At 55.3% G+C, this 12357-nt stretch overlaps 4 protein-coding genes across 4 annotated transcripts; 1 reads left to right on the top strand and 3 right to left on the bottom strand.

Moving 5' to 3' along the window:
- Nucleotides 1-2163: 2163 nt before the first annotated feature.
- Nucleotides 2164-2980, bottom strand: CC84DRAFT_871434 (uncharacterized protein). The gene is made up of 2 exons (XM_018187730.1): nucleotides 2691-2980; nucleotides 2164-2634 (listed from the first exon to the last, which is right to left on the bottom strand). Exons 1-2 carry the CDS (start codon nucleotides 2813-2815, stop codon nucleotides 2364-2366), a joined length of 396 nt encoding a protein of 131 aa, XP_018034241.1. The 5' UTR covers nucleotides 2816-2980; the 3' UTR covers nucleotides 2164-2363.
- A 457-nt stretch (nucleotides 2981-3437) lies between these two features.
- Nucleotides 3438-4488, top strand: CC84DRAFT_1219132 (uncharacterized protein; the record flags this gene model as incomplete). The annotated part of the gene is made up of 3 exons (XM_018183057.1): nucleotides 3438-3464; nucleotides 4012-4200; nucleotides 4306-4488. 3 exons carry the CDS (start codon nucleotides 3438-3440, stop codon nucleotides 4486-4488), a joined length of 399 nt encoding a protein of 132 aa, XP_018034240.1.
- A 316-nt stretch (nucleotides 4489-4804) lies between these two features.
- Nucleotides 4805-10637, bottom strand: CC84DRAFT_1188425 (BRO1-domain-containing protein; the record flags this gene model as incomplete). Its single annotated transcript, XM_018180988.1, has 6 exons — nucleotides 4805-5914; nucleotides 5962-7107; nucleotides 7157-7586; nucleotides 7639-7923; nucleotides 9011-10416; nucleotides 10470-10637. The coding sequence occupies 6 exons, from the start codon at nucleotides 10635-10637 to the stop codon at nucleotides 4805-4807; spliced, it is 4545 nt and encodes a 1514-aa protein (XP_018034239.1).
- Nucleotides 10638-11235: 598 nt separating this feature from the next.
- On the bottom strand, nucleotides 11236-12036 carry CC84DRAFT_871795 (uncharacterized protein). The gene is made up of 3 exons (XM_018187732.1): nucleotides 11748-12036; nucleotides 11413-11680; nucleotides 11236-11359 (listed from the first exon to the last, which is right to left on the bottom strand). Exons 1-3 carry the CDS (start codon nucleotides 11940-11942, stop codon nucleotides 11319-11321), a joined length of 504 nt encoding a protein of 167 aa, XP_018034238.1. The 5' UTR covers nucleotides 11943-12036; the 3' UTR covers nucleotides 11236-11318.
- Between the last annotated feature and the right edge of the window lie 321 nt (nucleotides 12037-12357).

The raw sequence follows: 12357 nt of genomic DNA, 5'->3' as shown, positions 1-12357 counted from the left end.
CTGCAAAAGAAACAGACACACATCACATCGCAATTGATCTCGAAAGCGGGAAAATGGGTGCAGACGTTTACAGTGTTCAAGAATCAGAGAAAATGGGTATCTTGTCAATTAAAGTGCACGGTGACTAAGCACCTGCTCCCTATCATTCGAAGAATATCTAGTCGCTTGAGAGCTTTCCCCTCTATGTAACTTCTATCAACCTGCGAATTTGCAAGATTATGTTGCTGTCCGCTTTCCCAGAGGGAACAATCTCCGGCTAGAGCGCTTGCTCCCTAAAGACTCCAGAACCGGCATGCGCATCATGTTGCGAAATTCTGATACCAAAGACTGCATTGATCATGAATCCAGAACAAAAGTACCCCACTCGCTGTATGCTTCGCAACCTTGACCACGAAACTTTCGTCCCACAGCAGCTGAAATAGAAACATCTACTCTATGCTGCGCTCACGCTTGGCACTCTGCTCAACGCTCACCGACCCAAAGGATTTCGTACCGCAGGCGCTGGACAGTCTGGAGGAGACTCACGGGACGAGGACGCCGCATTGATAAAGCGCATGCGAAAACCAGGTCACTAATTAGCACGACCCTAGCTGTGGGCACCTAGCCCTTACGTCTAGAGTGACTCCCCTCAATCCGAAAGCACCTTGCGCCTCTAACTGCTGTCATGCGTCGTCGGATGAGCACGACAGCAGTTCGAGGCGCACGCTGACGCGATTCTTATGTCCTGTGTGTCTCAAGACGCTGATCCGATGCAACTATGTCAAGACGTACATGGAATACATAGCTGCTGGCCACTATACGGACCCAGACCCAGCGAAGAATTTGAAGACGTGGCTGTGCTGCAGCATTCGACTGGTATCAGGCCCGGATTGAGGATTGTTGAAGGAACGCCGGGGATCTTCTTTCTTGGCAATGAAAACAAATTCTTGCACGTCAAGTTCTTGCCTTCGATTGTTAGTACTGCGTACGTACGCTGGAGCTGGCAGGGCCGACAGCACCAGCGAAGTATCGGGATGGACCGAGTAAATACCACGGCTCACAAAGACCAGGCAGTCACCAGGTGGAGAATACTGGGGAGGGACTGATCTAGCAGCGAGGAAAGGTCGTCTTCGAGGCTCTATCGAGACCGTTCGACTGCGTACAGTGACAAGGTCTGACGTGGATGATCTGGCCGAGCGCTTGGGCGACGCTAGGATTCGTCTGCTTGAAGACGGTGAAGTTTATGATCTGCTTCAGCGCGCGCCGAAGGTTTAAGAACTTTGTTCAAGCTGGAAGATGTCTCCTTGACGTCCAAATGCAAGCATAGTCAGTAGCGTAGCTGAAGCATATCACTGCTCAAAGACTTCTCCCTATCGAACAGCAATTGAAATGAATCTTGTGATATATATGATGTTAAGATGTGAGAACGATTGAGATTGGCTCATCGATACTCGACTCTCACGTTGTTGGCTGTGTTGAATGGGCGCTGAAGTTGTTAGCTTAGACGCTGGAGACAGCCACTACGGTAACCTTTCCAGTTCGTTGCTTCCCACTGCATGATTGTGACCTCGCACTCCCCTGGCGAATCCATCTCTTCCTTGTAATCTTTGCTCACCCTACGGCGAGATAATAATAACTTGGTTTCGCATTCAAGTCGACGCAATGCATAGCTCGCATTGCACAGTGACGTTGATGATGGGGCCGCTCGAAAGTGGAGCGTCGAGGCAGACGCCAAGTAAGAGACTCGAGACAATCATCTGAGCCCTAGGGTCGTTCATCGCTAACGTGAAAATAGCCATGAACGAACAAGAACGGCCAATGAGGATGATACGATTTTCCTCGGCTCAGGACAGCAGTCACAGCACCAACGATTGGCGCACTGACTAACACGACGACCGAAGACGATACGAGCGCTTTCTAGCCCAGATATCCTATGCTCCACCAAGCAAACGTGCAATCGGTGCTTGCGAGATTCCCTCGGCATCTTCTGTCCGACGCAGGCTCGGAGTGGACGATAGTCGTACCATCCTGGATCGTATGCAAAAGGATTTAGCCTCTAGGTTGTTGCATCTGCCTAGAGCTGATGGTGGCATTCCCTGGGTGCTCACAACTATGTCGATCTAACGCACAGCATACCGGGGTCGCGAATATCTGGATACATCTCCCAGTTATGGAAAGATTGATACGTCGCTGCCACTGGTGCGAATACTCAGGGCCGCGGACCACCGATCCAGGGTGGCTCCATTCGGTGGCGTTGCAGCCAACAATATGCGTCGCAAATACGAGGATCACCAAACGGGCGCTCCGGTTGCCGTACCCATCTATAAAAAAAAGTGCAGTCCGGCAGCGGTGGAATAACCAGCCGTCAGAGCCTCTCCGATTTGTTAAAATTCTCCGCTGTCTCGTCTCTTAGTACAATCCAGGATGCAGCTTCCCGCAGATCTGCAATCGTTCCAGCCAGCCGGTCCAGATATAGCCTCTTTTGGCCCCATTGTGATACCTAATGGAGCAGCGAAACCGACGAGACACGAACCAAATACTCCAGTACTTCGACAACGGCAACTGTCACCGATGTTGGCGCCTCTAGCCGGGTCTGAGCCCTCGTGCGTAGGACTGCAGGACCTAGCCGTAGAGCGACAACCATCACCCCGTACCCTGAATTCTGCTTAGTCGCACATCCACACAAGCTTCACTTCTTGAAAGTTGCTAACCCTTCTTGTCGAGGTATACGCCACCAGCAATGATTCGGCATTCGCAATACGAGCATGCTCATCCTCAAACACGCCTTTAGATCACACGTTCTGGAGCGAAGGCATTCAGTGTTGTCGGCCATCATCTTTACGAAGCGCGATGTTCCTCGAGCCCCAATCTGGCTACCGGTGAGCTGAGAGCACACCCCGTCCGCGAAATACCGATTCGTCCGAATGCTGGACTTCCTTTCTTATCACGACGAGCGCTCTGAAAGGAGCTGTTCTGAACTCTGCAGAGTCGTGTAGCGGTGATTTCAGGATCGAAATAGCAAGAATCAGAAGAAGGCAACAGGAAAAGTGGAACGGGCCGAGGACTGATCGTTGATTAGGGACCGCGACGATCCCTAGCCAGGTACGATTGGTAGTAGAGTGGTAGTCGCCAGCTCTATAAGTATGCTTTAACGACCGCTAACGCACTCAATACAAACAGACAATCCGATTGTTCAGAGGCATCAGAAACTCTTGATGCCCAATCTCATACATTTGTCTTGCAAAGCCCATTCCTTTGTCAAAACATCTCTTCTCTCGCAACCACTGCCCAATTGAGCCGAACTTGCGAAAGCCCTTGCAGTCCGACGTCCATATAGGACGCTCCACCCCTCGAGGAGCATGTACCCCATCTACTTCCTTCCGCTCCATCCATTCTCCATCGCCATCAATCTCGATTCTCGCCGACAACAGGACGTCAGATATCCTACTGTACATGCCATGGCCACCAACAAGACAAGTCAGAGAGTACGTACAATTCCTTTTTCCAATCGTCTCAATCTCAAATTTCCTGTGGCACGTCTTGAACATCCATCTTCGGAAAGAATGGCCTTCCATCACACCCCATCATCCTAATATCAGTCCCCCTAATTTGACGTTCTTTCTTTCATCGTCATTGCTCAGGCGCGTGTCGAGAAAGAGGCGAAGAAAACGATCGGGGACTCACGGCGAGCACGCTCTTCTTGAATCGAGATGATGCAACCTAGCGCCGTCACCCTCCCAGCATGATCCTCTCGGTCCCAGATTCTCGTTGCGGAGAAGTCCTATCAAAGTTCCTCCTAGCTCGACACCGGTCAGCGATCTGCGTGAACCCCACCCGGTCGCAGTCGTTCCCGCATAGCGCCTAGCGCTCCGCCTTACACTGGACCCTTACTGCCCACCCCCTTCTCGGGCTTCAAGCCTTCGCGTCTAGCATCCATCTTTGGCTAGACAACCATTCATCTGCACTACCTCGATCCTGCCTTGCGGAGACTCGGACGCACTCTTCGTAATACCAGGCTAATTATGACCACAGTACCAGGCGTCCTGCCACTGCCAGCTGATCCGCTACACCGTCACGCTCTCCCCGCCGCTGCACGACCCCGAGAGTTGGGTCGTCGAATGCAACTGTTCCATCTGCGCGCGCAACGGGTACCTCAACGTTTACGTGCAGAACGAGTGCATCCAGTTCGACAACGTGGATCTGAATAGCAACCTTGTCGAGGTACGTACCACATGCACGGTCTGATTGGCTACATGGACAGCACGCCGTTCGGCCATTGGCCGAGGTGAGAAGGCAGATGTGAACGTGTTATTGACCTCGGGTTAGAAATACCGCTTCGGCAAGGAACGTGTGCAGCACTACTTTTGCAGCCGCTGCGGCAGCAGTCTGATGGCGGAGAGCATCGAGCCGGGCTTCTACGAGGGCGTCAAGGCGCTCAATGTGCGGATGTTCCAGGGGGTCGATGTGAGGACGCTGCAGCGGCGGGAGGTGGACGGACGTAGCTTGTGAGCTTCAGAATGTAGCTTGAAGTCAATCGTCTTCGTTCGACGCTAGCCTCGTAAGTGACGGGAAGGTATGCTTTCATGGGGTTTCTTTCCATTCCTTTCCCTTCTCTTTTCCCTCCTGTTTTGCCGCATCTCCTTGCAGCCAGTCGCAGCCGTAGATCACAATCTGTAACGTTTCCAATATGTCGAATTGTATGCATACCACGCCCATGTATCTTCATCCTCCCAAGCTCTACATGCAATACCCCGTACTAAGAAAATGCAAAACACACTCCCACGCAACTCTACCTTCGCCCTCCCTCTCACCTAGACCACCTTGTTTATTTCCACCCGCTCAACCCCGCCCACGGATCCGCAGCCCCACCCTGCTGCTGTCCTTGTCCCTGCCCCTGCCCACTCTGCCTCTGCCCATACCCACCTTGATACTGCGGCGCACCGTACTGCTCATACTGGCTGGGCGGCGGCCCCGGCGGCGGTGGCGGCGGCACGTAGCCCTGCGGCAGGCCCGTGCCGGGCTGTGGCGTCCCGCTCTGGTACCCGTACTGTGGCTGCTGCTGTGGAGGCTGGCCCCACGGCTGCTGCGGATGCTGGTTGGGCGGCGGGGAGAAGTACTGCTGGTGCGCTGGGGGCGAGACGGGCCCGTAGTTGGTGGGGTTGTAGCTTGTCTGGGTCTGAGACTGTGAGTGGGAGTGCGAGTGCGAGTGCGAGGGGTACTGCTGGAAGCCATTCGAGGGGTAGGGGTTCTGTGGTTGGGCAGGTTGTTGGTAGGGCTGCTGGGCTTGTGTGGTCATGGGGTAGCGGGGTGTGACGGGAGGCGAGGCGGCTGGGTTGTAGGAGGGGTGCGCGGAGGATGATGCTGGGTACCCGACATGGTTTAGCGGGGCAGGTATGCTCTTTTTGCGCTCTCTGCCGAGGGAGACGGGCGAGCCGGAGGGCTCCATAGACATGCGTTCCATGAGGTCCTTCAGGCGCTGCTGCTCTTGGTCTGCGCCCTGGGTTTTCTTCTGTTCGATGTTTTGGAGCAGCTGGCCGCCTTCAGAGCGCCTGTTGTTGACGAAGGTCTCTACGTTCTTCTGGAGGCTGGACACCGTGTCTTTCATCTCAGAATAGAACCCTTGGGCACGGGAAAGCCCGGCTTGGAGGTCTCTGAAGGACTGGTAGACTCGCTCGTACTTCTTCATGACAGAGCTGCGCTGGCGGGAAAACATGTCATACTTGCTTTGCTCTGAGCGGACGCGTGGATCCTTTAGAAGATCGGAGTAGGTACGTGTGAGCTCCTTCAAAAGTGAGCCTTGCTTGTGGTTGGCTTGGAGGATGCGATTCTGGTGGGGTCGGAACTTTTCAAGTTCAGCCTTGAAAAGCTGAGACTCTTGGTTTGCGATGGCTTTCTTATTCAAGATCAAGACGTTGGAGATGTCGTCGGAGTGGACCTATCATCGTTAATGAGTGGAACTGTAACATCAGAAGGTGGGCATACCTTCTCCTTGAGGTCTTTCAGCACTTGCAACCTCTCCTTCTTGATCAAGTTCAGCCGCCGCAAAAGTTCTTCGACGCTGGCAATCTGGTCCGCAACGCTAGGTCCGTCATGAAAGTCATCGTCCAACAGATTGCCTTGAGCGGGACCGGGGCTCTTTCCTTTCGCCGCGCCCGCTTTGACCATGGCTCGGGAGTATAGCACATCTGCTTCATCAGTTTCCCCAGCAGATCTCATCTCGTCAAAGTCCGCCTCGTATTGGCGGAAGGTGCTGTACAGTTGGGCATCGCTGGTGCTCGCCTCCTCGATCGCTCCTCGGTAATTCCGAATGTCGCTCCGCAGGGTCGCGGTCAAACGTGAACTAGGCTGCTGCGTCCAGTCTACACCGTACTTGGACCTCATCTTCTCGCAAACGCTCTCCTCCATGTCCAACTGCTTCATACTTGCGTCAAGCATGGTGGTGATCTCGGACTTGTCTGTGTTCGACTGCTCGAACGCAGTCGTGAATGGCGCATGACCTGCCAACTCTTCGCACCACCTCCGGAAGTCCTCATCGACCATCATATCTTGGTTGTCCATGCCTCCTCTTAGCACGTTCAGGCTATCCGGTAGCTTCAAGTAGTCCAAGCTCGCCGCCATCTCATCGTTGGCAACCTCGACCCTTTCGCTCTCCGCCCGTATTAGCTTCGCCTTCTCTTCATCGTACAAGCTAGCAGACTCGGTTACAGCCATTGGTACAATCTTTTGGAAAATGTCGGGTCCAATAATCCTCTGTATGTCCTGTCCCTGGTACAGCTCGCTCACAGGTATCGCCTTGGCTGCCGGGAGCTTTGGAACCTGCGTTAGAGCTGCTTCGTTTGGAATGCCTTGGTGGTAGATAAAGTCGTTGTCCTTCATGAACTCGGCTAGCTTCTCTTGCACATTTGCAAGATGCTTCTTGGTCAGCTCAGACAACACAGCGCCGGTCTCTGCGGGCAGGTTTGAGTTCGCAGGGCAAGACGACGGGAAAGCGTTCGCTGCACGGTTTGCATCCCTCGCGTTCGTCTCGGCAACCTGTAGGCGGCAGATGGCTACACCGTGAGAGTTTGCGTCATCGTCTGCCAGAGCTTGGTAGTACTGTGCAACTGAGGCCATATGGCTCGCTTTGGTCTGTCGAATCATCAGTCTGCTTCTCACCAACGGTAATCAGCAGCCTTACCTGGCAGACCAACAGCCACACCTTCTCGAACACGGCCTTGTTGACATTCTCTTGCGCACCCTCGACAGCTTGTGTATACAGGAACGCAGCCTGGCTCGCCAGTTTCGCGCACAGTCCCACCTTCTTGCCGTCGGCTATCTGCTTTTCCAGGAACACCTCCTGCGCCTGGGCCAGCATGACAGATATCAGCGTCTTCACCGTCTCGCGACTCAGGTCTGTAGAGGGCGCGTGCAGAAAGTTCTCGTTGATGTAGGTGAACATGCCGGCCGAGGCCTGGAACGAGTGGTAGGCCGTCTTGAGCCCGACATCCTCGTGGCGGTTCTGGTGCGCTGCGTGGCAGGAGAGCACGGCGGAGATGTTGAAGATTATGGAGGCCTTCTCGAAGGCGAGCGAGTACTGCGAGGTGGGCTTGTGGGTGAATGCGTCGAACCTGGTGCCTGTTAGCCGCTCCGCATCCTACCACCCCGGCTCATGCAGCGTACCAGGTGAACTGGATCTTGATGTGGTTCTCGTCGACCGGGAACCTCAGGTCCAGCAGCTCGAGCTGGCCGTAGTATCTGTACAGCAGGTCCCTCCCCGCAGCACTGTCCTTGCCCGCGCCCCGCATGTCCTGCCGCAGCCGGTTCAGCGTCGCGCACTCCTCAGCATAGCGCTCCGGGTCGTCGCCGTACGTAGCGCGTATGTAGCCCTTCAGCGGCTGTATCCAGTCGATCTCGTTCGTCTGCTTCAGCGGCACCGAGATCATGGGTATGAGAGTCGCCATGGTGCTGGTCTCCAGGCCAAGCATGCGCCTGCCAGCTCAGCACAGGAGGCGGCGCGCGAGAATCGGGCGCGCAATCCAACGAGGGAGTCGCGGTGGGGTCTTCCACGGATGCGGCCAGCAATTGCTACGGGCGGCCGTGTCGGATCGCTTGCGATGATTTGGTTCCGTGGAGCTCGAGAGGGGCGGCAGCCAGGCGGTGCAAATGCAGAGGTGCCTAGCTGTGCGGTGCGCGAAGACGAGCTCAGAGGGAAATGTCGCTCTCGCTCTCCTGCTCTGATGCGGTCAGTCGCGTGAATGCACGGCTATGCAGGCCCCGGGATGTGACGTGTTGCAGGGTTGGGCTGTCCAGTCGATGTGGCCGTCGACGGGTGGGCTACGGGAGGGCTGCGCTGTTCCTATTCAATAGGTATGGTTCCTGTTCTGCCGCGCCAGCAAAGCGTCTTCGACGTGTCTCGTCAATCAATCCCGCCCGTGTCGAGGGCAGCGCGGATGTCCGATGCGAAGCGTGGGCGTGGGGCAAATCGCGGGCAGTCGGCGCGCTCTTAGCCACCATGCATTGCTCCTCGACTCCTACACCAGCTGCCTATATAACAATCCTCCTGCAGCCGCGCTCGAAGCCAGACGGCCGCTCTTCACCTTTCCCCTGCACCTCCGCCGTCCCAGTCACACACTCGCTAGCTCTGGGAGCCACCGTGAGGGGTCATCCTGGCCCTTCCCGTAGCCTTTGGCCACTCACATCGCGAGACACCATCGTGAGCGGTTTGTGTAAGCGCTCAACTGCACAAACCTTGGAGGGCTGGCTCACTTGAACGGTCAGGGCTTTGCTCTAGCTTTCCGTCGACTGGCCTGGATCTTTCTGAGAACATGCACTGATCTTCCATAGACGATTACTATCAAGTAGCTAATATACAAGCCTGAGCGGGGGCGTGACTATCTGGAGACTTTATGCAAACATCAGGATACATGTAAACGCCAAAAAATGCTCAGCACCGCCGCTCTTCCTTTGCGCCGTTTCAACATACTATACACTTGAGCATGGAGTTGTGCAACCAATACAAGAACCAAAATCGTAAACCTTCGCAGGCGCTCACCCAGACCCAGATGCTTTCTTCTTTTCTTCGTCGTCCTTTTTAGGCTCCTCCTGTTTCGGCATGTCCTTGTGTTGCCCAGTGAGGTTGTGCCATGCGCTCTTGAGGAAGCTTTCGTTCTTGTGGTCGTCGGTCGAGGTACCTGAGGGCTTGTCTCCGCCGTCCCGCATCTTGTTCACGATCATCCTCTTCGCCGTTTTGTCGCCCATCTCGTCCGCTAGCATCTCGAGAATGGTTCGCTGGTTCTGGCTCAGGTATTTGGGCATGTTGACTTTAAACTCAACCTTCAGGTCGCCCTTTGCGTTTCGTCGCCCAGAGAGAACCTTCATGCCCATCCCGGATAGCGTGACCTTGTCGCCTGTGCCAGACCCTGTAGGTACCTTGACCATGACCTCGCCGTCGAGTGTCGGCACTTTGATCTCTCCACCCAACACAGCAGTCGTTAGGGGTATAGTTGCCGTGTGGAGAATGTCGGAGCCTGCGCGTTTGAACTTTGGATCGGATGCTACCCGGATGAGGACGTAGAGGTCGCCCTTCGTCCCCCTCACATTTGAGCCCGACGCTTGGCCTGTGAGCGGCGCGTCTCCTTCGTTGGTAACCCGCAACCGCATGCCGTCTTCTACGCCTCCAGGAATGTCTATGGTGACTGTCTTTCGTTCTTTGACTGCACCGTCTCCACCACAGGTGCCACACGATGAGCCACGGGGAACTGCCATACCGGAGCCGCCGCAGCTTGAGCACGTCATGCTCATGTGGAAACCTCCCATGCTCGTTACCCTCTGCCCCGAGCCGCCGCAGCTCTTGCACTCCGCTTTTTTGGCGCCCTTCTTCAGTCCGCTGCCCGTGCAAGTCTTGCACTCCACCATCGGTGTGATATAGATCTCTTTGGTGACACCTTTTGCTGCGTCCATGAACGAAATGCTCGTCTGCACCTCGATATTGTCTCCAACCACGATCTCCTCTTCAAACGGGCTCCTCCCTCTGCTCCTCCTGCCACCACCTCCGAAATGACTGAACAAATCCTCCATGTTGATGTCTTGCGCGAAGCCACCCTGGAAACCGCCTCCACCGAACCCCCCGAACCCTCCAAACCCGCCGCCGAACGGGCTGCCGCCTGCCCCACCGGCACCAGCACCGGCCCCTGGGTTGAACCCTCCATTCGCATCGAACGCAGCGGAGCCGTATGAGTCGTAGGCTTTCTTCTTGGACTCATCGGAGAGGATTTCGTAAGCGGACTGCGCAGCCGCAAACTTGTCCTTTGCGCCGGGGTCCTTGTTCGTATCCGGATGGTATTTCTTTGCGAGGCCGTAATACGCCTTTTTAATCTCGGAAGCGGATGCGTTTTTGTTTACGCCCAAGGTAGTATAAGGGTTGGCAACGGCTTGAGAAGGGGTGGTCGCGTGGAAGAGCTGGGCATACGGTTAGCATGCTGCTTTGGGAGAAGAGGGATTCTTTGGCGTACCCGTATCCGTGGCGCATGCTGCTTTTGCGGTTGCGACTTAATCGAAGGCCTGTTTCGATTCGGTCTTGATGATTGCGATATGTTCCGTCGCTGACATTGGAAAGACCCGGAGATGATGCGCGCGGGAGCGACTGCCTTGAGAGGCAGCGCGGGGCTGATCAAGCTCATGGCGGTTATGGTACAAGCAGAATTACAATGAACGTATAAAGGCCTTTGCGATGCCGGTGAATGAAATGAAGCTTTAGGGATTGGGAGCGATGCACGGAATCGTCAAAAGTTTTGGCGCACGGACGACACGCAGGCGATGTCATTGGCGTGTCGCCTCGGCACGCGTTGCTTCTGGTATTTTCTAGATGCATATTCACGAGGACGCCAATGAAAAGGTGCTTTATTAACTTATTCCATTAACATTTTGGGGACAGCTCGATTGTTCCGAGCGCAGTCGAAAGAAGTTCAAGTCGTTGACAACGCGGTGAGGCTGTTCCGAGACTCGAGTCGCCAGTTTCCGAGGCTCGCCGTCTCAAGCCGGTCATTAGGGGAGAACCTGGTGCCAAATTATTTGTTCTATTCATGACGCGTTTGTGGAGAGCATTGTGTCCAGTCGTTACATTAACCCCAAAGAGGCTTCCCAAAGCCCACTGTGAAGGACTGCCATGAGACATTTGCTGCGTTTGCGGCAGCATGCATGCCCATTCCGGATATCCATTTCCCAGTACTAAAATAGCCAAACGCCTTCCCAATGCCAGTACTCGTTATGTGTAGAGTGACGGTGTAATGCCTATCCAAGGCCAGGGTATCAGAACTCCGAAAGTGCTGCGAGGAGGTGCGAAGAAGGAGGTATAACGTCGTCTATTTACGTGGAGGAGCGAAGCGCACGCGGAACTCCTTGTCTGATGCCGGTCAGTATTCGGTTTCATCGCCGATGGTACGAGTGTGAGCTTACCCTGGTTCTTCACCGTGTACATCCAATCGATGATGCAATTGGTCTCGGAGACAGCCTGCGCGTTGAAGTTCTTGCGCACCGCGAGCGAGAGGTGGCTCTTTTCCACTCTCCTCTTCGACTTTGGTCGTGCCATTGTGGGCGAGAACTTGCCGATGCCCTGGCTGAGGACAATGTGGCTGCCGGGGTTTTTGAACGAAGATGGCGTGTCGAGGCGGTAGGCTCGTCGGTAGCCCTGGAGCACGGCGTGGTCCTGCGTATTCCAGCTCATCTGCGAGACAGGACAGGGTCAGCATGATGGTGTGTCACTGCGGGATAGTGTATCGGAGGCCACCCACTCCTGACGTGTGCTCGTTCTGTCCGCTGTGCGTGGAGGCGTTGTCGCCGTTGGAGGACATGACCTCTTTGAGGCTGCTGCCATTTGCGAGATCGGCGTTGTTGTTGCGGCGGCCGCGCGCATTGGAGGTGCCCTGCAGCGAGTGCAGCTTGTCCTTGAGCGACTGAGGGTCCTCGTGCGTGCGTTTCGGCGGCATGGTGTGCGCAGTAGAAAACAGACAAAAGCTCTAGAGACGGATGTTGCTAGGCCTCGTACAGTGTGTGTCCGGTGGCGCAAACTCGAAAGAAAAGGGCTACATCCGTGGAGGGTCGGGTCGTCTGCTGTGCTCGGGCTGGTGTTCACTCACTCCCGCCCACCGGTCGATCTTTTGCGCGACCGGCCCCCATGGTCTCCCCCATGACGAAATTGCCCAAGCGTTCCTGCCTTTCCAGGGTCCGCGCTAGCCCACCGCTCTTTCCGCGCACGCGACGCGTCTCAAAGTGCACTCCCCACCCACTCGAGTCCTATGCCATTAGAACTGAGATCCCCGAGCGGACAGGTGCCCGCTGCTCGAGGGTGTGGGATGCTGAAAGGATCGTCAGCGGAAAGGCCAAGCCGTGTCACGAGCCCAA

This window comes from Paraphaeosphaeria sporulosa, assembly GCF_001642045.1.
Source record: "Paraphaeosphaeria sporulosa strain AP3s5-JAC2a unplaced genomic scaffold CC84scaffold_7, whole genome shotgun sequence".
Classification (NCBI taxonomy): Eukaryota; Fungi; Ascomycota; class Dothideomycetes; order Pleosporales; family Didymosphaeriaceae; genus Paraphaeosphaeria; species Paraphaeosphaeria sporulosa.
This window is presented reverse-complemented; position numbering and strand designations above follow the sequence as displayed.

Coding starts and splice junctions, on each gene's coding strand:
- CC84DRAFT_871434 (XM_018187730.1), bottom strand. CDS start 2,815: ATGATGGCCGACAACACTGAATGCCTTCGCTCCAGAACGTGTGATCTA. Junction 2,635..2,690: donor CGTATACCTCGACAAGAAGG/GTTAGCAACTTT, acceptor AGCAGAATTCAG/GGTACGGGGTGATGGTTGTC.
- CC84DRAFT_871795 (XM_018187732.1), bottom strand. CDS start 11,942: ATGCCGCCGAAACGCACGCACGAGGACCCTCAGTCGCTCAAGGACAAG. Junction 11,681..11,747: donor AGAACGAGCACACGTCAGGA/GTGGGTGGCCTC, acceptor CCTGTCTCGCAG/ATGAGCTGGAATACGCAGGA. Junction 11,360..11,412: donor GTACACGGTGAAGAACCAGG/GTAAGCTCACAC, acceptor GACCGGCATCAG/ACAAGGAGTTCCGCGTGCGC.